Source organism: Nicotiana tabacum, chromosome 7, assembly GCF_000715075.1.
Source record: "Nicotiana tabacum cultivar K326 chromosome 7, ASM71507v2, whole genome shotgun sequence".
NCBI lineage: Eukaryota > Viridiplantae > Streptophyta > Magnoliopsida > Solanales > Solanaceae > Nicotiana > Nicotiana tabacum.
Window position 1 is genome coordinate 106,165,308 of NC_134086.1, and position 27,210 is coordinate 106,192,517.

Below are 27,210 nucleotides of genomic sequence, written 5' to 3' on the forward strand. Positions count from 1 at the left end.
CTTGACTTTATATAATTTTAATATTTTTACTTTTAGTCCTTCGGCATAAAAAAACATAAAATAGTTTTATTTATCGTATTCATCGCTTTTCTATATTTTTATCTTTAGTTTAAGATCATTTAGTATATTTTTATTCATGGTATCTTAATTTTATCATGACTTTAGCCTATTTTCTTTACTTTTTACTTTATTGTTATAACATTTGAAAATACAAAAAAAGTAGTTTCATTTTAAAATTTTGTTTATTTACTTAACTAAGTTTAATTAATATTTTGGTAGGATTTTTGAGCTTGTCTTTGTCCAACAAGAAAATTTGTAGGCCCAAAGGTGTGAGTCCATTTCTTTTAACTTAAACCCAATTATTCTTAGCTCATTCTTCTCAACCCATTAGCCCATTTATGTGCAAGATTTAGTCCTAGTCATCTATTTCCTTCTAATCCAATGGCCATCATCCCTTCCCACCTTCATATAAAATACCCAATTATAGAAACTCTGGCCTTGATCTTCCACCCCATCATTCTTTTTTCTAGCAAAAACAACGACCCCTTTTATTTTGAGCAACCAGCAGCAGCGGTAGAACTTGGAGGACATCCACGACTGTTTGCTGCTTCTTCTTCAACTAGACAAGACTACAAGAGAAACCCCATCAGCACCTGTCTCCTTCTTCAACCTTAGAACACGACCAAGACCTAACCCAACGACCCTAACTCCTCCAGCACCAGTAGCCGTTCCTCATCGAACCAGCCGGAATCAACCAGCCACCGCCCGTTAATCTCTCTAAAACCTCGCCAGAAAAGATGGCCTCCATCCCCTGAACCTCTAAGTCCACCCTAAGACTCCTTCCTCTCCAGAAATTGGATAGCAGAGTACGGCCAGATTCCAGATTTCGCTTTCCAAAAATGAAATTTGTTTGAGGTGGTTCGAAGTCCGATTCGAGTTCCCATTCAGTCATACGTTGAGGTTACTTCCCGAGTTCCTATTGTTGTTTTCATCTTGTTCGTGCTGCGATTCACTCAATTTTGGCTTAAAGGTCTTGTACCATTTTCAAGTGACGAAGAAAATTTCCTAACTCCTTTGAGGTTCCTCTCGTTTCCTTCTCTTTATTATGTGTGCTATTATTTTTTATGTGCTATGCTAATTGCATGATGTTGGCGTAATGTTCTCCATTGATATAAGTTTAGTCAAATTGCTCGTTTTAATTAATTATTGTGAATAGAGCATAATTTATGATAAGTGAATCAACTCATGAACTATTGGTTTAAGTTGGATTAATGGGCAGTGGATTGATAAACTCTAGAAAAGAAATATTGGCTAAGAATAGTTAAATGGATATGGGATCTAGAGTTGGAGGTTAAAAGTAATGGAATTGAGATTTTATACTACATTTGTTACTTTATTTCATTCAATTATCCGTTAGTGGTATGTTTAGGCCGGCAACACTTGGGTAGGCAAGCCTTAGGATTTTGTAGTTTTGAGGCGAGAGGTCGTTCCATTAGTTAAATTTATCCGGGGAATGCCCCGTTGACTTTGTATATATTTTTATCCGGGTTATGCCCCGAAGTGAATGTAAATGGAGGCCAAAAGTAGAAACTTGTAGTATTTTATTTTATTTTCATTTTTCTTTTCTTTATTTTAGGTGGGGACGACCTCGAGCCTCCTTTGTGTTTATTTTACATTCTTTTGTGATTTCGCCTCAATTCGAACATTTTAAAAGCCGACTAGATCGAGTACACAACCGTACTAGTTACAGGACTTGGGGAGTGCCTAACACCTTTCTCCCCGAGTCAAATGAACCCCCTTATCCAAATCTCTGGTGCGGACTTAGTTTTAGAGTCTAAAGTATTTTTAAAGGAAAATTATTTTAAAAAACAAATGGTGACCTGACACACCGAAATCAAATGTCAGGTGGCGACTCTGAGTTATTTCCTTTTGAACACAATTTTTGTCACGTTCTAATTGGAAAACCCTTTTCAAGCTTTGCAAAATCTTTTTATTATTTTAAGAGGGTTTAGTGAGGTTTTGCTTTTGTTAAAAAAAGGGTGTGACACAAGTTAATTTTTGCAGTAGAAGAGGGAATTAAATGCTTAAAGGTATTAAACAAATAAAGCACATAAGAAATGTAAAGTCATAGTAATAGCTTGAAATGGTAAAAGCCTAAAAATATCCCCAACAGAGTCGTCACGCTGTCGCGCCCCCTTTTTTCTCGTGAAATTAGGTTTATGACATTAGGGAGGACAACTCGTTCCCTTTTGGGAATTGGGTTTGAAGTGAAGAGTCACCACCTAATAATTTGAGTGCATTAGGACACTAGGGAAGGTTTGATTTGAACAACCAGAGATTGGGTAAGGGCTTGAAATTATCTCAAGGAGAAGGTGTTAGGCACCCCTCAAGATCCACTAGTGTGGTTCCTGGCCAAGCTATTATTATGACTTTAGTGCGAATAACACATAGGCAAATAAAGGCTTCAAATAAGAGGGGATTTTCACGTAATGGTTACAAATAAACAAAAGTAAGAAAAATGAACTAAAAGAGTTGATTTTATTAAAAGAAATGGTTAAAAAAATTTAAAAGAAACAAAGAAAACAAAGGAAAGGGGGGTTCTAGGTTTATTAATAATATGGATCACCCCACACAACATCTGGTAATCACTCCTCAGTGAGGGGCTACACGTGATGTTATTGCGTGGTCATCATATCCATATCTACCCTTTCTCATCCTATTAAGGTATTAAAGCGCGGAGTGGTCTCGTTTACTTATTGCATGCTATTACCAGCCCCAATCCTATCAGTCCCGGAGGCATTTAGGACTACTAATCCTAAAGGAGGAGGAATTGGGCTTATTTGTGGTTTCAAAAGGTAAAATACTAAGGCGGCAAATAAAACACATATAGCAAGTTTTGGGAAAGCATATAAACAAATAAAAGGGCCCAAACAGACCTCTTTTAAACCAAAGAAAGCACATAATATAGCATGACTTGCATGTACTGTTTAAGGTCTGATTAAAACTTAAAGGGTCGAGGCAGATTGATTTATTACATAGTTCAAATAAGAAGCTCGAATCAGGCCTGCCTGTTGGTTGTAGCATATAAAATCTGATTCAGTTTATAAACTTTCACCCTATGGCTTTCTTATGTGTTAGACGAAGACCCTATAGGCATGATATCTACTGATTCCAGAAACAATGAAGTAAACATGAATACATATTGGTTTAAGAAAAAAATCATTTGTTATTAAAGAAGGCCAGTTTTAGCAAAGATCATAAGTTCTGCAGACGTTAGACATTGTTGTTACTAGTTTTAGACTTATAAGCGAGTGACACATTTCAGATTTGGTTTATAATTCCTATAGGCATGCTTTCTATGCGTTGCTGATTTTCAGGACCTATAAACACATTTGCTTAGTGAAGGATGCATATGCAAGATTCAAAAAAAAAAGACCTATAGGCATATTTTCTATATGCAGGCATGATTCAAATTTCGAATGATTGTAATCAATGCTACGAAAATGCAGAAGTTCCTGTAGCCATGGTATCTACATATGGAAGTGCAGAGTTCCTATGAGCAGGATATCTATATGATATGTAGAAATCAAAATTTTCCTATGAACAGGATATCTATGTGATATGCGGAAATCAGAAATTCCCTATGAACAGGATATCTATGTGATATGCAGAAATCAGAAATTCCTTATGAATAGGATATCTACCCTTTTTTACATGCATGATTACCCCTCCCTTTTTTCTAACCATCCCCAAAAGTTTATTACAAAGTTATTACAGTCCAAATAAAATAAAGAAAATACATCAGAAATTGAAAATTACAACCAAGGAGAGCCTGATTCAGACTTCCTGTCTGAAGTATGAAGTAAACCAACTCCAAAGATCATGTTTCAAAGACTTTCTCCCATTTGGGTGTGTCAAAGTTCCCTAAGAGTTTCATAAGAACTTCGGGCAGTGCTTACACCTAAATGTATCACCATATTAAGCCATAGTGCAGTGTGGAAGGGCCAGCCCTCGGATGTCCAAGTTCAAAGGGAACTCAAGGTCCCAAGGAAAGGCTCATAAGAGGGGGCAGAACTTAGGAACTAAGAGAGAGTACAAGTGCAGAATTCTGAAAGGGGAAAAGGAGAAGGGAAACAATACACATAGAGATATAGGGAATGGGGAGTTGCAAGAGGTAAAAAGTAGGTTAGTGGGCATAACCCAACAACGGGAGATGCTGGCACACCCATAAGCCTACTGGAACACATTATTTAGAGGTTAGGATCCCCTAAGGGATCAAGTTCAAACCATAGACAATAACTTGCATATTGCCATATTTTAAACTGTAACTCAAAGCACATAAAGGGAAATAGGGAATAGGGATTCATAGCAGAAACAAGCAAAAGAAAATCAACATGCTAGTTTAAGTATTTAACTCTGCAGAAGTAGTAAAGTAGACATAGATGCAGAAAGCTGTAAGTAAACACATTGTGGTAATGCTGAAGTTAAATTAGGACATACAAATTTCAAAGAAACAAACAGGAAAAAGCAGTAGTCTTGTGAAAGTCAGAATGCAGACAAGAAGGAAGAATTCTATTATGTGAGAGTGAGAATTCAGAAGAGATTGTGAATTGTGTCGTGTGAAGTGTAGAAAGGTCATGCCTTTTATAGTGTGGAAGTCATGAGGAAACAAGGTCAGAAAATATTTGAGGAACTGATTGTCAATCAATTACACAAGACCTCCCTTAATTAAGGGATTCAGATTCAAACGGGTATAAACTAATTAAGGAAAGAAATTAATCAAACACTTTGTGCAAAGTAGGCAATTAGGGGTGAATACATAAAAGTTATATAAGGAGAGGGTTTTAAAAATACACTATTTGTGCAAATAAGGTAAGAAGATCAGTTAACAACCAGTAAATCAAAAGGGTCTGAGATTTTGTATGAATGAACCAAGTCAGAAAAGATGAAGAACGGTTTCACTTAGGTCGCGTCACAGAGAAAATCAGGAAACAATGGAAAGAAATCAATCAGGCTACATTCAGAAGGAAGCTTGAACTAATTGCAAATTTGAAAACCATTTAGAGGGAAGTTCATCATATATAAAGAGCATGTGAGCATGTTAAGTATGAAAGAAAACTTTCATGTCACTGTAAAATCAATAGGAAAAAATAGTGTAGAAGAGTTTTAATAAAAAGGTCAGAATCATATGAAAACAAAGAAGTCCAAACTCAATTCAAAGACTCGAAAAGTTAGGGGTTCTAAAATAAAACCCTAGTTCAATCAAATATATGATCAAACCTGGCAGAACCCCCAAATTTAGGGTTTCCGCCTTGAATCAAGTACAGAGATGAGAAGACAAGTGGTCGAAGCAGGCTCAGAGGTTTCAGAGAAGAACTGAAACCTCTTGCATGCTTCTATCAACAGCAAAACTCATGAGAAATCATGATATCAAGGTAACAGGCAGAACACAGTAGAAGCACTCAAAGAAAAAATAGAGGAGAAACACTGATGGGAACAGTGAACATGCTTAAGTAGTTTTTCAGAAGAAACTTAAACATGGCTTAGTAGAAGGAAAGTAAGGAAGCTTAAGAACTTAGCAGGAAAGTACAGTAGAAAAAACATGCTGGAACATAGTAGAAGAAAAATACAATAACATAATAGAAAAGCATATGAGAACACAGTACGGAAAATGTGGTAGAAGAACATACAAGCATGGAGTATATAAAACACAGTAAAAAGAACATACAAGAACGGAGTATAAAAACTCAGCAGAAGAACATACAATAACATAACACAGTAGGAGAACATACGAGAACGTGGTAGATAAAAAACATAGGAGCACAGTAGAGGCAAATACACAAAAGAAAAGGGAAAGAAAGTCAAAGAAACACTTAAACATTTTTTCAGAAAACCCTAAATCGTAAAAGAAAGACTTTGAAAAGTAATTTTTGAAAGAAAAGTTAGGGAGATCGTTTGAAAACTCAAAGAAAGCACAGATACACAACGGATCTAAAGAGATCGAAGAAAACCTCGAAGGGTTAGGGTTTCAGAAGAACCCTAGAAATGAGAAAGGTTTTGAAAAGGTCACCGATCTGAGTCGGAGAGGTCAGAAACAGGCTCAAAACACCATGGTACGCCGGAGCAAGGCCGACGATAACTCTGGAACCTTGACACGGAAGAGGTCTGGGTGCAAACCTTCGAGGCCTGGCCTCGAATCTTCAGGTATCAGGTGTGTAAGAGCAAGGGGAGGTGAGTATAGGGCCCTCACAGCTTGGGAAGCCATGGTTTCCGGTGGGTTTCGAGGTGGAAGATGATGAGAGGTGGTTAGGGTTAGAGAAGGTTCAAGAGTGTTTTGAGAGAGGGGAGGGTTTCAGAGGCGGCTGGTTAGGTGAAATGATTTAGGGTTAAGGGGTATTGGTGGATTAAAAATGGAAAGGAGGGATTGTGGCCGTTGATCATTTTGATCAACGGCCTGGATTTAATGAGGGTCGGGCGGGTTGAACTTAATTGGATCATGGGCGAGTAGTTTAGGAATTTGGCTCGTCCATTTGAAATTGAAATTGGGGTTAATTGGGGGGTCGATTTGGGCTAAAATTTAAATAGGTAGGGCTAGTATTAAATAGCCATTTTCCCCTCTTTATTTTTATAACAAATAGCAAAATGATTTTTGGAAAAAAACTGAAGGTACTAAATTAATTAATAATACACAAATATTAAATTAAAAATACTGGGATCAATTTTGTAATTATAAACGCAATTAAATCTTAAAATAGGCTAAAATGGCAATTATGTGCAATTTAATTTTAAAATACTCAATAAATTTTTAAAAAATGTACAAAAATTAATTTAGCTATATTTTGGTATAAGTATGAGAATAAAATAAAGGAGTTACCAACAAAATGATAATTTGGTAATTAATTATTGGTTTTTTCTGATAAAATAAGGCGATAAATTAATTTAAAAATCTTTTAAAAATTGAAAAAACAATGAAACACTTGGACATGCTTATATATGCATACATATGCTATTTTAAAAGTATTTTGCATATGAAAAATATATAGGGAAAAATTGGGTATCAACAATGAGGACATGTCTTCTTTTTAAGCGTGGGGTGGGGATACTTTGGTGTATGTGTATATATGTAAGAACTTGATTGTTTTATATTTTCTTTGTTATTATGGTTTTGACTAGCAGTCGCATTAGGTAAGTCGACTTGGCCCGATGACGGATCTCTTTCGATGAGGTTCTTGAGGGTCTAAGTCGCTGAGAAAATCTCTATAAAAAAACAAAAATATATTGGACTCTTCCTGATGACGGATCTTTTAGACAGTTTTCTTGAGGGAAGTAAGTCTAAAGAAAATACCAAAAAGATTTTCTGTTTAGGTAGTGTAGTAACTCCCCCTTGATTTTTCTTTGGGCCGCGGTTCTTTTCCAAGGGTTTTGCTTGAACCGGGTGTGGTTAGTTTTTGTTTATTTTGTTTCTAGTTTTTAGTTTGTACTTATGGGGTGATGAGCTGAAAAAGGAAGAGAAGCCCTTGGCGTTGATACACCTGAACACAGTAGACACTAGAGTGTGACACTTAGTCTTAGTGGTTGATTCTTGTTAGAGTGCCTTAAATTATATGTTTGTAACTGACTTGAGTACTCAAACGAGAGTGTCTTGATAAGCCACTCTAGAGTGAGTCATGTGCCATGTGTGTGTGAGTTGTATTGTATTTTATGCTCTGCATTTGATGCCTAGAACTTGCTCCGTGTATTTGCAAAGCAAAATAGTAGCTTTATTCAGTCTTAGAAGTAATATAGCCATTTCTGTGTTAAGCCAGATATATAAAGTAGACCCACCTAAATATGATACATCGTAGTTAACCCCGTTGAGCCTATAAGCCTGTTTCTTTGGCAACCACATTACAAACCTTACCCAATTGTTTGAACGGCCCATCTGTTTGAACCCATTTTACCTCCCATGAGCACTTGAATGGTTATGAAATATGCAAAAATTAAAGTGTGAGGTGGTGGTTTGGTTTTTGAGTGGAACCAATGAAATAGAGAAAAAGGTGCATTATTTTGAAAAATAAAATAATAAGAGCCACTTAAAAAGAAAAAAAAAGAGAAAAGAAAATAAGTAAATTTAGTCCTTGATACAATTGCACCTAATGGAGTTTGGGGTCTTATAAATAGAAGTGTGGTGGAATGTCTGGTCTGGCATAAGTATGGTTCTAAATGCGTAGGTGATTGTATTAAAAGTTCTTAGGGAGGTTAGTCACTATATCCAAATATATCTTACACGTCCATTAGCCTACATTACAACCAAATAAAGTCCTAATTGATCTTAGACTGAATGGGCTCGATTAGTAGAGTAGTACACTAAGGGCAAGCCTATGGTGCATATGTATGGCATATGAATTTTCTTTCTGAGAGTGAGCGAATTTTCTATATCTAAGTTCCTAATTGTTCTTAATATTATTATTTGCGGAATTACTCTCTTGTGTGATGTGAGGGCATTTGATTCACGAAGAAAAAGTAAGTCTTGACCTCTATATAGAGTAATTTGAGTAAGTAAGAATATTGCACGGCACAAGAGAGTCGACTCTTGAGGCAAATATGTTACACTACTAGACGTAACTTTGGTGATTTGTTCTTGGTGTGATACGTTAGGGAAAAGCTCAGTGAAGGAACCTTTATAGAGTATGGTGGATTGCTCGGGGACTAGCAATGATTTAAGTGTGGGGTGTTGATAATAGGTCAGATTCATGTAGTTTGGCGACTATTTATGCCCCAACTTGACTATGCTTCACCGTTCTAGGAAGGTTAAATGACGATAAAATGGCTCTAATTGTGAATTTCATGATTTGCAGGAGCAAGTTGTGCTTATGAGGACTTAGGACAGTGTTTGGAGCTAAATTAAAGAAAGGGAAGCCCTTCGGAGCTGAGTACGTGTGAAAGAAGAAAGAAAGAAGAGAGAAAATGCTAATTCACTCTAGTGCGGGCCAAGCGCGGCCTTAGCGCGATCATGCTAGAGCAGGAAAACAGGACAGTATACTATGCGATATGCACGACCACTAGCGCGGTTCGAGTGCGTCCGCGCTAGTCAATCTGGAGCGTATAAATTTTAGGGGTAAACTTGAAAGTTTGGAGGGTAATTCCACTTAACCTATAAGAGGTCCAGCTCGCCCAAAAAGACATTATCAAGGTTTTTATAGCTTTATCGAAGGCAAGAGGAGGCAAGAGGCAAGGAGGATAACTCGACATCGAGTTCTACCTTTCTTCCTTTTGTATTTATCATCATGATGAATTTTGTTGTTGTTATTATGAACACGATTATGAGTAGCTAATTATTTAGTCTAGGGTTTTGATGGAACCTGTTGAGGGATGAACTTCTTGTTGTGTTAATATAGTTTGTCCAGTTTAATCTCTATTTGTTCAACTACGCTCTTGTTGTAGTTAATTGATAGGATCCTCAATTAGTTGTGCCTATTTAATATGTATTACTCGGGAGAGAGTGCATATTTAGGTAGTTGTTGAAAAATACCACTCCCAAAGTATATGCGAAATCAATAACTGAGGGTTTAAAGGTGGGATTAGGGATAACGAAACCTTAGGTGCAATCTAAGTGAGCTGTAATAAAAGTCAGCTAGCGTAACTCGGGAGAGTGCATCTAGTAAATTGTCGTAATTACTCTGGAGAGATTTACGGTAGTAAGAGTGCTCATGATCGATAGAGACGATTAGGCAAATCTATGCGAAACATAACAGGAAAGGATTCCATCAATAGGGGAAATCACAACCTTAGATCCTTCTCTTAATTGGTTACAACTCAGTCATAATTAGCTCTTAATTTACTTAATTTTATTCAGTTATAGTTAGTAGAAATATCACCAAGTGTTATTTAAAATATCTGGGAAGTTGATTACAGAGAATTTAGTGAGTCTGACAACAGTAGTTGGTAGGTTAATTCCCTGTGGGATTTGACTCTGGCTAAATACCCAAATTATATTTGCAGCGACTGCTTGTCCTTTTTATAAGGCATAGTTGGGCGTAATCAAATTGTCACGACCCAATTTCTCCCTCTGTGAAATGTCGTGACGGCACCTAGTCTCTACGACTAGGTAAGCCTAATATTGCGGAAATGAAATGAAAACACAAAGATAACATCTAACAGATATTGGTAATAAGTAGAAACGGTGCCACTCGGCACATACAATAATCATTTCAGAAATGTACGAAAATAATTCCCAAAATCCGGAAACCTGTAAGTCACAAGCTACTAAGAAATATTAGTTGTTCTATACACTATTTCTACAGAAAGAAGGAGAAATGAATATGGGGGATAGAGGGGGACTCCGAGGATCTACGGGCGCGAGCAGATGTACCTTGAAGTCTCCAATAAGCAGTAGCGACTTCAACTAGTGATGAGGCTGATAAGATGAACCTGGATCTGCACACGAAAAATATGTGCAGTTCATGAGTACACCACAATGGTACCCAGTAAGTGCCAAGCGTAACCTCGATCGAGTAGTGATGATATCATGTCACGACCCTACTGGTGTGTATATATATATAATAAAAATATAACAAAATGAAATAACGCGGCAAAAATAGATACTGAAATTTAACAAGAATATAAGCATAGAAGGACAACAACTCAGAACACAGAGATAACATCAGGGGATCTCCCAGAATACCGTCCCGTAGTCCCAAGGTAAATATGCAGTGCTGGGGGGGAGGGGTTTCTCTCGGATTACCATTCTGTAATCCCAAAGTAAATATGCAGGAGGATCTCCCGGAATATCGCTCCGTAGCCCCAAAGTAAATATGCAACGGGATCTCCCGGAGTACCGTTCTGTAGTCCCAAAGTAAATATGCAGTACATGAGGATCTCCTAAAATACCGTTCCGTAGTCCCAAAGTAAATATGCAACTCAAATAATAGAAACAACAGCTACAACATAAAATCCTACAGTGTAGACTAAGTGCAAGTCAAGGAAGAGCAGGAAATTTCAACATGTTGCACAGAGTTCAGATAAGCAATTAAGGCAAGTAGGCATGATATGCTAAGCTAACAGGATACTACACATGCTGATATAACTCAATAAGAAGAAAGGTAGATTATTACAAGGTGAAAATCGGGTTTTCCAAAAATTAGCCCGTGTACGTACTCGTCACCTCACGTACACGACGCTCACATATCAAACAGTACCAAATCCTAAGGGGAGTTCCCCACATAAGGTTAGACAAGCCACTTATCTCGAACCAAGTTCAAATCAATCCATAATAATGCTCTTTCCATGAATATCCGGCTTTGGATGACCCAAATCTAGCCAAATCAATTACATAACGTAAATATAGCTACAAGAAACCAATCTAGCTAATGAAATCAAAGGTAAGGCAAGAAAATATAAAATACCCAAAAAGCCTCCCCGAGCCCACGTCTCAAAATTGGGTAAAAGTCACAAAATATGAACATTCATTCACTCACGAGTTCACTCGTACCAAAACTATCCAAATCCGATGTCAAAGTCCCATTTAAAACTAAGAAATTCGATTGGGGGACTTTTTCCCATTTTCCCAACTTTCTCACTCAAATTCCTTGATCAAATGAAGAAAACAACAATAGATTAATGAAGTGCAACCAAAATCGAATAAGGAATCATTACCCACAAGCTTCCTCTGAAAATTCCTTGAAATTTTTCCTCAATCCGAGCTCTCTAGGTCCAAAAATGCAGAATGAAATCAAACCCTCGCATTTAGCCCTTTTCTACCAAGTTATTCGCATCCGCGGACTTTGATCGCATATGCGCCATTGCACCTGCGGAATTTCCATTGCAGGTGCAGAAATGACTCGAGGGATTGGATCCGCATTTGCAAGCAATTGGCCGCACCTGCGGACCCATATCCGCTTCTGCGGTCTTTTTCCGCTTCTGCGGGTCCTAGAGCGCATATGCGGTGCCCGCATATGCGACATTTCCCTCGCACCTGCGACCCCTGACCATTCCTTCCAAATTCGCTTTTGCGCCTGATCTTCCACACGTGCGAGTCCGCACCTGCGGTCTCCCTTCCGCAGGTGCGAAAACACCAGAAACCAGCAAATCTCAGCAATTGCCTAAGTCCAAATTTCAATCCGTTAAGCATTTGAAACACACCCGAGGCTCCCAGGACCTCAATCAAATATGCCAACAAGCCCTAAAATATCATCCGAACTTAGTTGAACCCTCAAATCACATCAAACAACTCTAAAAACACAAATCATCCTCCAATCCAAACCTAATGAACTTGAAACTTCCGAATTCGACAACTGATGTCGAAACCAACCAAACAACGTTTGGTTGACTCCAATTTTTGCACATAAGTCATATTCAACCCTACGGTCCTATTCCAACTTCCAGAAATCGGATTTCGACCCTGATATCAAAATTTTCACTACCGGCCCAAAACTCCAAAATTTCGACCTTCGTCATTTCAAGCCTAAATGAGCTACGGACTTTTAAAACACAATCCAGACATGTCCCTAAGCCCAAAATCACCCAACGAAGCTAAAAAAATTGACGGAATTCCATTCTGGATTCATCTTCACACAGATCCAACTACGGTCCAAATTCTAAGTCTTAAGCATCCGCTTGAGGGACTAAGTGTCTCAAAACACTCCAAAAACCAAAATGAAACCTCCAGACAAGTCACAATACCAGAAAATAGATACGGGGAAAGCAGTTAATAGGGGATCGAGGCTCTAACTCTCAAAATGACCGGCCGGACCATTGCAGGAATAAGAACTAGTGTATCTGCGACGACGGAAATAGAATTTTCATCGACGGGAATCAAACAATAAAAATAGTAAACACGTAAAGAAGTTTAGGGGATTCAACACTTAATATACATACATAAAAAATATTTAACCTTATATATACCATATAATTTTCGGCGAAAGGGGTTCGGCTGAGCCCTTTCTACCCACCTAGCTCTACCCTTGAGTATCAGTCAATAGCCAAGGAAGTGATTACACATATACAAATTTCTCGGATTTGAGATATGAGTACGTATAGAACATTTCAGTATTGAGTGCTTTAGTTGATCTGCACAAAATTGAATTAGTGAAAACACTTCACGGAAGAGGATGAAAAGTAAAAGTTAATGAAAGGACATTCTTTGGATCTTTATACAAATGGATGATCAGTTATACGGTTTACTTTTTCTAATTAGTATACATTAATTATATTTTATTATACATGATTATACATATATTATACACTTTTCGGTTATTTTTAATTTAATTAATAGGGTAAGCTGTTATTTAAGCTAATTTTTTTCTTTTGAATTTAACACTTTAGGCTTACTCGTTTTAGGTTCTAACTTCCTCCGGTGACATCCACCAAATAAGAAGTGTTTTAAGAATCACTTTCTTTCAAAAAAAGTCGTATTTCGTACTGTCAAGTTTCAACCGCTTTTAGGGTCTGTTTGGAAAGCCATTCGGTGATTGAAATTTGTGTAATTACTAGGATAATAATTACACAGCCTAATACTTACACAATCTAATAATTACGATGACCTATTTATTTGTCATAATATAATTACAGTCTAATTACAAACGTGCCGTTTGGTTGTGCAAATATAATTACACAATTAGATTAAACTTTAAATGAAGTAATTATCAAAACTTAAAAGTTAAGATAATAAATATATGTCTATAAATAAGTTTTTATAACTATAAATGATATCAGATTTGATATTTAAGATGCATATTTTTTCTTGAACATACACTAATTAGTAATCATATATTTATAACTAATATTGTAAAAATAATTTATATATATTTTTTCAAATTAATAATATTTTTAGTTTAATTAATTATAAAAACAAAAAACATACATTTTGTAAGAAAATCATGGAATGCATGTTTGATAAAATAAATTAATATTTTCAAATGTTTGACAAAACTAACTTATCAATTCTAACTAAAAAATGAACAACGTGCAATGTGAAATAACAAGCCACTACTAAAACAAGTAAATTAGAATCATAAATATAACACAATTTTAAAATCCCACAAAAAAAATAATACTTTAACATATATCAAATTCCAACATAATAAAAATAAGCTCCAATACAAGTTAAGATTAGGAAATATAATAAGTTTATAACCTCATTTAACAATAAAATTCTACTTTAATGACATCACTCATTATATGCCATATTTGTTAATGACTCATTATTTCTAATATTAGGATGTGTAGTTTCAAAAACTAGAATAATAACATAGTTACGCAAAGTAAAGAAAATAAAATACATAAAAAATAAAATGTACGAGCAATTATATGGAATCACATCAAGTAAAGGTAGAGAAGTAAAGGATAAATAATGTATAAAGAAGATATATTTTAAATTATAAAGTAAAAAATAAAATAATGAAAATAAAAAGTTATAAAGAAAATAAATATTAATAAAAATAAAAAGGAAAGAAATTAAAAAATATCCTTGTAATACCACAGGTTCTTACTTCCTTATTTGAAAATTGGAAAGTGTAATTATACCTTTTCAATTATACCCAATTCTATACTGACTAAGTAATTACTTGGCCAGATAAATATGTCAAACTATGTAATTATAATCAATTGTATACTAATACAATTCCTATGTGACTTTCCAAAGTGGCTCTTAGAATTTTTTCTGTTAGGCGTCTACTTTCCTTATTTATTAAGTCTGTGCATTATGTTGGAATTCTACAATCCATTTTTTAAGGTTTAAGGGTTTTAATAATTTTCAAAGAAAGAATTACAAGAAAATATATTTGACTTTACACCATAATAAAAAGTGGCCTATATTTTTAAGTTTTACCTGATCTAATTCATATTATACATATTTTGAAAGCATTAGCAAATTTAAAATCTATTTTCTTACCATCATTGCTTTTAAAAGCTATGGAGTTAAATCTATGTTCTCACAACTATTGTTTTCACTCTCTTTTCTTCTCATATCTTCTACATATGCTTCAAAGGGTCGTCCGCCAATACTGCTTCTTCCCTGTGTTACCTGGTTGCAATGTAAGAAAATTAAAGATTCAACATTCCACCATTAAAAGTCATTCAAAGCTTTGCTTTCAAAAATAAGATTTTTTGAGTTTGTTAGTTGTTTGGATTGAGTGTTGTTCTAATTGATTGAAAATATTAAAAGGAGTTCAAAATTTAAATTTGAAGTGATTTGGAGTAGAATTGAGCAAGATTTGAGTTAAATTTCAGAAAAAACGCAAGGAAGAAGACGAAGTCAGTTTTTTATATAATTATGTATAATCTTGTATAATAGTGTATATGAGTGTATAAACACATCTTATATACTATTATACATTTTTATACACCTTTATACAAGCGTCTGTATACGAACTTCTTCCACGATTTTCAGTTGCAATTCTTGTTCAAAATCAGTCCAAATCTCCATTAAATAACTTCAAATTTTATATACAACCTCTGTATACTATTTCTAACAATTCTAGATAATACCTACTCCAAATTTCTAATGAAATCAAATTCGGAATCTAAACCCACATATTTAAGCTTGTTAAAAATCTTATTTTTATTATCCAAATGGATTTGGTTTGTTGAACTAACATTTGAGTTACAGTTACTGATTCGAAAATTAACTTAAAAGCTTGAGCAATCTTTTTAAAAAATTAAATAGTAATTTTGAGAACCTATTGAAGTTGGATGTTGAATCTTAGCCTATTATTTTTGTGTTAGTTGGTTGTAAATTGAAATATGGGCTATAAAATTAAAAAGTAGGGATCCCAATTGTTGTTATGTGAAATTTTCCCATTTTCAAACATATCATTAGAAGGTCTTGGGTATAAAGGATGCCAAAAAAGATGCTTTTCCATCGGGATCTTTTTTAATGTTTGATTTGTGTCCGAAAGCATTTTATTTTTACAAAAAGGCACTAAAAATTAATAAAAGTCAAATTGGAGAGTGTATGATTAATTATTTATGTGGATAAATTAATAATTATGTTTAAGTGTGTAATGACCCAGCTTGTCGTTTTAAGAATTAGTGTCCCGTTCATTGGCTTAAGACCTCGAGCAGCTTCGTAATGTGTATTATGACTTGCATGCGCAGTCAGTTGCGGCTTTCGGACGATTTGACATTTAATTGAAAGAACATTATATTCTTGTTTTAGAAGCTTAAATGAAAAGAGATGGCCAGAGTTTGATTTTTATGCAAATGATCCCGGAATGGAATTTTAATGGTTCCAATAGCTTCGCATGGTGATTTCGGACTTAGGCGTATGTCCAGAATTGGAGTTGGAAGTTTGTAGAACAATTCAGCGCATTTTGGTGATTTTAGAAAGTTGATGTGTTCTAATTATATTATTTTGTGTGCGGACGAGGACTAATAACATGATGAATATCAATTGAATATGATAATAAGTGTACGAGGCATATTATAAGTGATATGGAGTCTAAGGAAAGTCCTAAGTCTAAGCCAAGTTGGAAAATTTCATAATAGACTAAAGTTCCAAATGAGTACACACAAGACCAAACTTTGGACGAGCATATCTACATATATATAAGGATATATGTGATGTACAACCTATCAAATGAAATACCTTCGAGTCTAGTTTCTAGCGCTTCAAACCGTTTGTCATTTGGACACTCCTACAAGAAGTTATGATCAAATTACCAAACGCTGGCATAATTTGTACTACCGTGCCGCCCCACGCGACGCCAAGCTTATCGCGCCTGTAGGAAATTCCACAACATTCCGAAATTTCATTTCCAAACACTTTTTGCACAGCTGCCCCGCGCGCGACCCACGCATCGCGGTCGTACAAAAATGGATTTTTCTGACCCAACCCCCATTTTATTTAACTCGATTGGGGTTCATTTTGGGGAAATTTATGGTATTTTAGAGATAAGAGAGAGCGATTCTAGAGAGAGTAAAGGGGAAAACTAAAGATTTCACTACTCTTCCTTGAATCAAACCTTGAAATCGGATCAAAGGTGTTATTAGGACTTCAAAGAGGAAAGAATTTCTTTCCCCAATTCTTCAATTTCGAAATCTAAGTAGAAATGGGTAACTAGTAAGATAATTCTTGGATGTGAGAGTATTAGTTATACATGCTTGTACCAAGAAGGTTTGTGGGAAGATTGTTGAGTTCAAACGGGTAAAGATTGAGTTAAAAATGGTAGAAATCTATAAAGACTTTAATTGAAGATTTGAAAGGCAATCAAATGTCGGAATTCGATAATTTTATATGGTTGAACTCGTATCGGAATGGGTATTTGGATTTTGTGAGTTTTTTCGGGATTCGAAACTTGGGTCCCACTGTCGATTTTTTAAAATGAATTTCGAATTTTAATTCGGAATATTAGTAATTTCGTATGAAATTAATTCCTACGATTCGTATTGAGTATATTGAATTGTTTGTGACTAGATTTGAAGCTTGCGGACACAAATTCGCGAGGCAAAGGTTTATTAGAATCTTGAATTTGGTTGCGAAGCGAGGTAAGTATCTTGCCTAACCTTGTGTGGGGAAACTTCCCCTTAGGAATTGAGTTTTATATGGAAATTGTATAATTGGAAACCATGTACACGAGGTGACGAGTTCGTACTTGGTTTATATGTGCAAATTATATCGATTAAAATTCATAGACACCCATAGTAAATCCTTGATTGTGATGCTTCATTCTTTATTTATCGAGTTTGTATTTATATGATAATTTGGTGTGATTGCCACTTGAATTTTTTTTTGTGAGTTCTGTGTGTTTGTTGATTTGATATTTCCTGAAAATAACTATATTATGGATTTTTTCATCTGCAAATAATTAATTAAATACGTTAAAAAGAGGCATAATTATCGAAATTTTGGATTAAAGAAGCTGTTGTCCTATGATAAATTATTTTTCCATCCTTGTTGTTGTTTTGAGGTTTTATATACATTGTGTGGAGCCTTAGGCTTTTCGTTGTGAAATTAATTGATTTTATTGTATCTTTGAAATTGATTGTGGCTAGTGGGCAATTTGTGATATGAATTATTGTATTGTATTGTTTTGATAATATTTCATGTAAATTATTGTGTAATTTGAGTTATTACTATGATGACATAAGGGTGTCATTCCATCATTGATATTACGTGGGTATAAGGGTGGCATTTCACTGTGGTTATGTGTGTTGGGATATTATCTGGGCGGAGTGATAAGAGTGGCTATTATACTGAGCGATAAGGGAGGCTATTAAACGTAGTGATAAGGGAGGCTAATATAGGAGCGATAAAGGTGGCTATAAGAGCGATAAGGATGTCTATATGAGCGATAAGGGTGGCTATTGATATTGTCAGCACGGAGGGATAAGAGAGGCTATTATAGGAGCGATAAAGGTAGCTATAGGAGAGATAACAACAGCTATTGTTAGGGATGATATGTGATGGTCTGGGGTTATTGTGTTGGTAATTGTTATGTGATGATGTGGGGATACTGTGCTAGTGATTTTTATGTGATGTTGTGATTTACTTGTGATTTCTTTCATATATTGTGCAACTTGTTTTGTTAATTCAGTAAATTTGATAATAATCTGATACATGTTAAGATTGTGAGCATGTGGCTGTTGCCGGGCAGATTATGATATGGGCACGAGGTGCCGTGGAAAATATTATGACTTTATTAATGGCACGTGAGTTGTCTGTGCGGTTGTGATATGAAATATAGGTACGAGGTGTCGTGGTTATATAATGAAAATGATATTGGCACGTGAGTTGTCCGTGCGGTTGTGATATGAAATATGGGCACGAGTGTAACGACCCGACCGGTCGTTTTGAGCTTTTGCGCTTTGATCGCCTGTTCTCGGGCATGACTTGCCCTGTGTTATGTGTTATGACTGATGTAGATCGTTGGTTTTGGTTTTCAGGAAAAAAAATCGGAATGAATTTGAAAGAATAGTCTCAGATGAAAGCTTTGAATTTGAAAGGTTAGACCAAGAGTTGACTTATGTGTAAATGATCTCGGATCGGAATTTTTATGATTTTTCTAGCTCCATTAGGTGATTTATGACTTAGGAGCGCGATCGTAATTGGTTTTGGAGTTTCGGTGTGGAATTTGGCTTGAATTGGCGAAACTAGTATTTTAGCGATTTCCGGTTGATAGGTGAGATTTTGATCCAAGGGTCGGAATGGAATTCCGTGGGTTTCTGTAGCTTCATTATGTGATTTGGGATGTGTGTGAAAAATTTCATGTCATTCGGAGGTGATTTGGTCGGGTTTTTTATCAAATGCGTGTTTCGGAAGTTTTTGGAAAACTTAGGCTTGAATTCGACGTGAATTGATGGTTTTGATGTTGTTTGAGGTGTTTTGTTGATTGCAAAAAGTTTGAATGACGTTATGGGGTGTGTTGGCATGTTTGGTCGGGGTCACATGAGGCTCGGATAAGTTTTGGAAGAGTTTTTGGAAGATTTTTGCCGTTTTGAGCATAAGCACGTAATGATCCAAAGGTCCATATTTAGTTCTAGAGATTGAAATTTGATTTCGAGACTTTTGGAATTTTGATAATGAATTATAGGACTGATCTGGAAAGTTTGGTCTAATTTCATCAAGTCGCGATTGGGTTTTTGACGCGAAACATCTGTTAATTGTTTAACGAGCGAAATGGATATCGCACTGAGTAAACGAGCTCCGAATTGAGTTTCGATTGAAGGACTATATTCGTATCATTATTTGTGACTCATAGGAACAAGAATCATCGAATTCAGAGTTCGTATGGTGGAGTTAGAGCCTTTTTAGTGAAAATAAATATTGCTGGTGCAGAAGGTTCTGGTGTGCACCTTTAGCGACCAGATTTGGCACCTTTAGCGACCGGAAAGGTCTTTTAGCGACCAGAATGGGCTTTATTAGTGCTGTTCTATTTTTTTGCTCATTTTCACGTTTTTCTTGTGAAAGAACACGGCTTGGGGCGATTTTTGAGCAAGAAATCATGGGAAATCTTGAGGTAAGTCACTCGTGATCATTTCTACTCCATAATATTGAATTATCATCGAATAATCCGACTAGATTACATGTTTTTTAGGAGTAAATTGGCGATTTAGGCCTAGGGATTTGAAAATAAGATTTGAAGATTTGAGGGTCGAGTTGATGTCCGATTTTGATAAATTTTATATGTATAAACTCGTGGCGAGATAAGGAATCCGTTGATGTTAATTTTTCTGAATTTCGAGAAGTGGGTCCGGGCTCGGGTTTTGCCAAATTTCGGGATTTTGATGTTTTTCAGTTATTTTCGATTGGGTATTGTTCCTACAGCATAATGTGACATATTCGTTCTGATTTTGGATAGATTCGACGCACGAAGAGGCCAATTCGAGAGGCAAGGGCATAGCGAGCTAGACTTTTGGCCGTCTTGAGGTGAGTAATTGATGTAAATGATGTCCTGAGGGTTTGAAACCCCGGAATTTCACATCATAACACTATATTGAGGTGACTTGCACGCCGGATAACGGGCGTGGGGTAGAGCACCATTGGGGATTGTGACTTGGTCCGTCCCGAGAGATGTTTTTACCGTGTTTCTACTTGAACTAAATTGAGAATCATCCTTACTTAGATTTGATTGTTACATTTGGGCTTCTTGCCAATTATTTGAATTCTTCAAGGATTGATATCACTGTTTTTGCATATTTTGCATATCATTTGATCTCAGTCTAAGGTTTTAAATACTGTTTTGCAAACTCTGCCATCTTTCTAAGATTTGAAAACTTAAATGATATTTCTAAATGATATTTCGGGCTGAGAACTATTGTTTTACGAATGCCCAAGGGGCTTATGATGATTTCTGAACTGAGCATGGATCGGGCTGCGCGCCGCAACAGTGTTACATTGATATTGAGGCCGAGAGCCTGGGTGATTATACTGATATTGATATGAGGCCGAGGGCCTATATTTGATGCCACTAGATGGCTTGATATTGCGCTTGGGCTGTAGGAGCCCCTCCGGAGTCTGTACATACCCCAGTGAGCATCGTCGACGATAAATAAATATGGATGGCTCGGGCTGCACGCCTCAGTGGGTACCAGAGGGTACCGTCATATGCATTGCATTGCACTCATGCATTTATTCCTTATCTGCCATAATAATTATGTGCTCTTATTTCATTGACTGGTTGCTTCATACTGTTCTGAGCCTGAGGGGCTGATACTGTTCTGAGATACTGAGCCCGAGAGGCAGATTTTTACTTATTATTTTGATACTGAGCCCGAGGGGCAGATTTCTAATTATTATTTTGATATTGAGCCCGAAGGGCAGATTTCTACTTATTATTTTGATACTGAGCCCGATGGGCAGATTTCTAATTATTATTTTGATACTGAGCCTGAGGGGCAGATTTGTACTTGTTATTTTGATATTGAGCCCGAAGGGCAGATTTCTACTTATTATTTTGATACTGAGCCCGAGGGGCAGATTTCTAATTATTATTTTGATATTGAGCCTGAAGGGCAGATTTCTACTTATTATTTTGATACTGAGCCCGAGGGGCAGATTTCTAATTATTATTTTGATACTGAGCCCGAGGGGCAGATTTGTACTTGTTATTTTACTGCCAAATTACCTATTTTACTGGTTTAAAAGAAATTTCACATGATGTTTCACTGAATTGTTATTTTAAATGATTTCACTGCATCTGTATAGAATGTTGTGTGCCTTAACGTGTTTTCTTACCTTCAGTCCTTAGTTATATTTATTACTCACCGGGTCAGAGTACTCACATTACTCCCTGCACCATGTGTGCAGGTACAGGTATTCCTGAGGCATAGAGCGAGTTTTCTGTTGTTCAGTTTTCATCAGAGTTATCGAGGTAGCTGCATGGCGTTCGCAGACCCGTTTTGTCCCTTATCTTCTGTTATTTATGATATCTTCAGACTTTGTTCCTAATTTCATACTTTGTAGAATTTTAGTAAACTCTGTAGTAGCTCATGACTTATGACACCCCGGTTAGGGCTGAGTTGGGTTGGATTTCCGTATTTTATCTATACTATCCGCTATTGGATATTATTAAACCATGTTTATACTACAATTGTGTTAATTAATTGTCTTAAAAGGATGAATTGGGTTGAATGGCTGGCCTTGTCTTCATGAGAGGCGCCATCATGACCAGGTTTGGGAATTGGGTCGTGACAAGTTGGTATCAGAGCCTGAAAATGAAATTGGCACGTGAATTGTCCGTGTAGTTGTGATATGAAATGTGGGCACGAGGTGCAGACGGTAAATGATGATAATATTGGCACGTGAGTTGTCCGTGTGATTCTGGTAGAAATATGGGCAAAAAGTGCCGTAGAAATATGAAAGTGGGCTGAGACCCATATTATTTATGATTATGAAATGAGGCGTCACAAGGTGACTTTTACTTGAAAAAATTATATTCAAAAATTATTTATTTGAAAAAAGCATATTTGAAATATATTTGCTGGAAAGAATTATATTCTAAAGATTTTTATTTGAAAAACTTATAGGCGAAAGACACATATTTGAATGACTTGATTAATCAGTTGTGCTTGTATTCATTATTTGTTGAGTAATATTTATGGTGTTCTTGTTGTACTATTGTTTGTATCACTGGTTGATTATTGTTTCTATCATTGCTGTTTGTTTCCTATTATTTTTGTATGCTACATTGCACAGGTTATTAGATTAGTGAGTGTCTTGACTGTACCTCGTCACTACTCCACCAAGGTTAGTCTTGATACTTACTGGATACCGGGTGTGGTGTACTCATACTATACTTTTGCACATTTTTGTGCAAAGCCAGGTACTGGAGATATTGGACTCGAGTATAGTTAGTGTGCTGATAATAAGGATTCAAGGTAGAGCTGCTTGGTCGTTGCAATCGTCTTCCCATTTTATTGTATTGTTAATTATTATTCAAACAATATTGAGTATTCGATCTTTGAGATCATTTCATGTATTCAGTTAGAGTTCGCGACTCAATATTACCAGTCTTGGGAGGTTGTTTGAATATTTCCGTTGTTGGTTTTGACAGTTGTTTCTATTTCTATTTCATAAAAAAAAGGCTTGTATTGTTATTATAATCGGCTTACTTAGTCTTAAAAACTAAGTGCCACCACAACGCATGATGTGGGATTTGGGGTCGTGACAAAGTGTAGCTAGTATAAATAATATGAAATTAAAATAAAGATTTTTAAAATAAAATAATTTCATAAATTTTAAAAAATATGACACAAATATTTTCATTGAGGTCATTAGAAGTCGGGTTGCCCCGACAAGAACACATTGAGCCCCCTTTGCCTCTATCCATCCATAAAATAATAACACACCCGAATCAGATTGGCATTTCTTCTTTGGAGTAAACGCTACTAAACTTTTCTGCATCTCTTCGTATCGCCGCCGCCCTCTCATCTCCGAATCTTCATTATTTTCAAAGGTAACATTTATTTCTAGTATCTACAACTTTTGTTTCTTGCTATCTACTTTTTGCATAGATTGTCTCGAAGATCTAATTCGTTTGCGAATTCTGAAGCTTTGATGGCTTATTTGGGGCAATTGATGATTTGGGTTTTCATGAAAATGTTAAATTGACAGACCCATGTTCCTTTATATATATATATATCTTGAAGCAATTTTCTGTACTGTTATGTTTCAGTTTGTACTTTATGAGTTGATAAAAGATAATGAATTTCTCTTATTAATCATTGAATAAAGTATCCAACTCATGCTTAATGTTGAAGAATGTCTCAAATAAATTTGTTCTTTTAATGTTATATGTTTTTGGCTATTTTTGTGCTGTGCATAATTTAATTTGGTGAAAGTATACTAAACAGTTAAAATAGTTAAATGGGGATGGGGTATTTTTAACTGAATTGGGGTGATTGATTGGTTGGGCTTCTGGATTCTTTTCATGTTTGCATATGATTATTCTGTACATATTTAGAAAAATTCATTCATGTTTCATGCTTAGGAAGGGGTCAATTTGTTTCTTGGTGTCTGACAAAAAGTAGGTTTTACAGTATGATTTTGTTGGTTGATGAGCTTTCTGCTTAGATTGTTGAATTATATTGTTGAATTCACAATTAGAACACATAAGCTAATTGACTGCATAGAGGAGTATGGTGAAGTGATATTCCTTTTTGATAAAACCTAAAATAGTAGTAAAAATAGTGTGATTTTGTATTTGTTAAGTGGAACTGTATTTTGAATCATATATGGTTGATGATTATTTTGAGTGCTTGGCTTGTTTGTCTAATGCTATTGTTGTCTGGGGGCAGAGAAAATGGATCTAATAGTATAATCCACATAAGCAGGCCCTATTATCATAACTGAATTAATCTTTTGGTGCACTTTTTGACTCTTGGCTTGATTTTGCACCCCCCCCTCCCAAATCTATCTCGTTCTGTCTTCTTTTTCAGTAGCAGCAGTCTGTTTCAGAAATGGCAGATGATGAATATCGCTGTTTTATTGGTAACTTGTCATGGTCAACTTCTGATCGAGGATTAAAAGATGCATTTGAGAAGTTTGGAAATCTTGTTGATGCAAAGGTAAGGATGGTTTATTTTTTAGGTTTTCGAATTGGTTAATTTGTCAATGATCTCTTTTTTTTTTTGCTTCTCTTTTTTTTCTTCTTTATTGTTTTTCGAGTATTGTTGCTGGGTGGATTATTTATGCGAAGGAGTTTGCCTCATCCTTTAGACTAGGATTAGACCATTCATACCTGCAAACCTCCTTCCCTTTCAAGTGACGGTCAGGGTTTTGACCACTTTAGTGCAATCTCCCTTCTACTTATCTCTCAATGCACCTATTTTTAACCTCTTTACGTGAACAATTCAAATCTTTTGAGTAATTTTCTTATTCTTGCTCTTTGAATGCTACAACATCTGCACTTTCATTGATATCATTTTAATCCTCAGTCCTGACCTCACTCCCAACTTCTAATGAGGAATATGAAGGTAAATCAGTATCTTTTTCCCCTGGATGCGCACATACATCATCAGGGGATTCTGAAAATTCATGAAAATGTAGCTTAAGGTACTACATCAAACAAGTATTACCACCAAACTTTATCAAGGTGCATGCGAGATTAGACAAAATTGTGAATTCTTCCTGTCAAACTTCACCACAGAACCTCATTAGAAGGTTTCTTTGTGTTGTGAAGTCTATGACAAGAGTTAGAATTGCAACTGTCTACCTCCGTTTCCTCTCTTTTTCTTATGTCATTCCCACTCTATTTTTTTCTTTTTGTGGATGTTAAATTTCAATATTTCAATGCCTCTATCCTTTTTGGCTTAGGTTGTACTTGACAAGTTCTCTGGCCGATCTCGTGGATTTGGTTTTGTTACATTTGATGAAAAGAGAGCAATGGAAGATGCCATTGAAGCAATGAATGGAGTGGACTTAGATGGTCGTGATATTACTGTAGACAAAGCCCAGCCTGACAAAGGTTCAGGTAGAGATTTTGATAGTGATCGACCTCGTGACCGTGAACGTGACCGAGATCGGGGTCGCGATCGCGATCGTGGTAGCCGTGATTATGGAGGTGGACGGGGATCTGGTGGTGGTGGAGACTGCTTTAACTGTGGTAAGCCAGGACACTTTGCCAGAGAATGCCCTAGTGAAGGGGGTAGAGGTGGTCGGTATGGTGGCGGTGGCGGAGGTAGTAGAAGCAGTGGCTATGGACCCGATAGGAACGGAGATCGATATGGAAGCCGCAGCGGCAGAGATGGTGGTGGTCGTGGAGGAGGTGAACGGTTTAGCCGTGATCGTTCCGGACCATACGAACGTCGCAGTTCTGGAGGCTCTCGAGCTGGCTGATGCTTTAAGTTGTGGTAAGTTTTAGGCTATTTGATTTTCAATTATCCAATATTCAGGGTATTATTTACTTTTGAGCTGATTAAATTTTGATTCTTTCTGATGCAGCTGAAGAGTTAGAAGTCCTACAAGCTGGATGCAAGTGATTTGATGTATGTCTACTTGGTGCTGTTTCCCTGGCCTGAGCCAACAAAATGGATGAATCGTTTGAGCTCATGAAACCTGGCTCTTATAAACTACTGTTCTATGTCCGTAAATGTTCGATAATACAGTTTGATTGGGATTTTATGCTTGCTTAATTTGCAAATTTGAATATGGCCTTACACTTTGAATGCCACTATGGTTGCTGGTTATTTGCTTACTTGGTTTGGAAATTTGGAAACCATTGTGTGGTGCTGGATTTATAATGCTTTCTTGCATGGCAATCGCACCTCTGAAACTTTGCCTTGTGATTGATGGGTCTGATGAATTGCCTGAATTTAGTACTGGTGATAAAAAATCTGGGCCAGCAGGTGTTCATGTCTAATTGGATTGTAGAACTGGATTAGGAGTGGCCTTTGTTGTGTTCTTGTAAAATCTCTTTAACAGTTAATGGGAGTGAACCGGGTAATTTATTCCGTTTTACCCTCTATTGGTCCATTCTAAGTTCTCAACTGTTATGATATTAATGTTGTTAACCTTTTGGCAGGCTATTTTGTTCCTTTGTCCTTTTCTGGGTACATGATTGGCTCTCTTGCTAGTTTTGGTGCGCATTTAAATTTATAGAGCGAGAATGCTTCTGCATGGAAAGATCGTTGGTGGAAGAGTTAGTTTTCCTGTTAGATGGTGACATGTTTAGATACTCTTGGAGGGTTCAGCAATATGGCTCCACTAATTTGTTCTGCTTTGGTGTTTCTATTTCGCGGGGACGGTTCTTGTTCTTTTCTTGTAGTCCTGGTGTCTGTTTTCAAGATCCAAATGAGTGCAAAACCAATACAGCAAGACTTCATTTGCCAATGAGCTCCTGGTCCTAGGTATCTATTCTTTCTACTTGGCAGATCTGCTTTTGAACTCCAGTTGGAGACTTCGGCCTATTTTGAGTCACTAGTGCATTGAAGAGTGATATGTGTCTCGAGTCTGCATATTTCTTTTTCTTTCTAGTTGTGCACGTTCTTGGCTGCCTTACATTCAAGAGAGAGTTTTGGAGCTTGGAATATTTTTTCCCCTGGATTTGCATCTCTATATTGTGCTGGGAACTTCTTCATCTGACTATAGCTTCTGATCCATTTCCCTTCTGCATGCAGTCTAATAGTCTATACTTCATAGATCAGCCATATGTAATATTATATCTTGTCTGTGCCATTGCTTCTACGCACATTTTTGTTCTTTTTTCCTGCAAAAATAAAATAAAATAAAAGAAATGTGCTGGATCAGGTATTGCTCTCTTCTATGAAGGAGATGAAGCATGAAAGATAGAAGGT

At 36.3% G+C, this 27,210-nt stretch overlaps 1 protein-coding gene across 3 annotated transcripts; it reads left to right on the top strand.

Moving 5' to 3' along the window:
• The first annotated feature begins 23,235 nt into the window (after window positions 1-23,235).
• Window positions 23,236-26,111, top strand: LOC107775149 (glycine-rich RNA-binding protein RZ1A-like). Of its 3 annotated transcripts, none has more exons than XM_016594837.2 (4): window positions 23,236-23,372; window positions 24,355-24,483; window positions 25,232-25,767; window positions 25,859-26,111. In XM_016594837.2, exons 2-3 carry the CDS (start codon window positions 24,376-24,378, stop codon window positions 25,751-25,753), a joined length of 630 nt encoding a protein of 209 aa, XP_016450323.1. In that variant the 5' UTR covers window positions 23,236-23,372; window positions 24,355-24,375; the 3' UTR covers window positions 25,754-25,767; window positions 25,859-26,111. The 3 variants fall into 3 exon arrangements, with proteins under 3 accessions (XP_016450323.1, XP_016450324.1, XP_016450325.1); XM_016594838.2 differs by having other exon boundaries at window positions 23,240-23,372; window positions 24,358-24,483; XM_016594839.2 differs by having other exon boundaries at window positions 23,265-23,372; window positions 24,374-24,483.
• The last annotated feature ends 1,099 nt before the right edge of the window (window positions 26,112-27,210 follow it).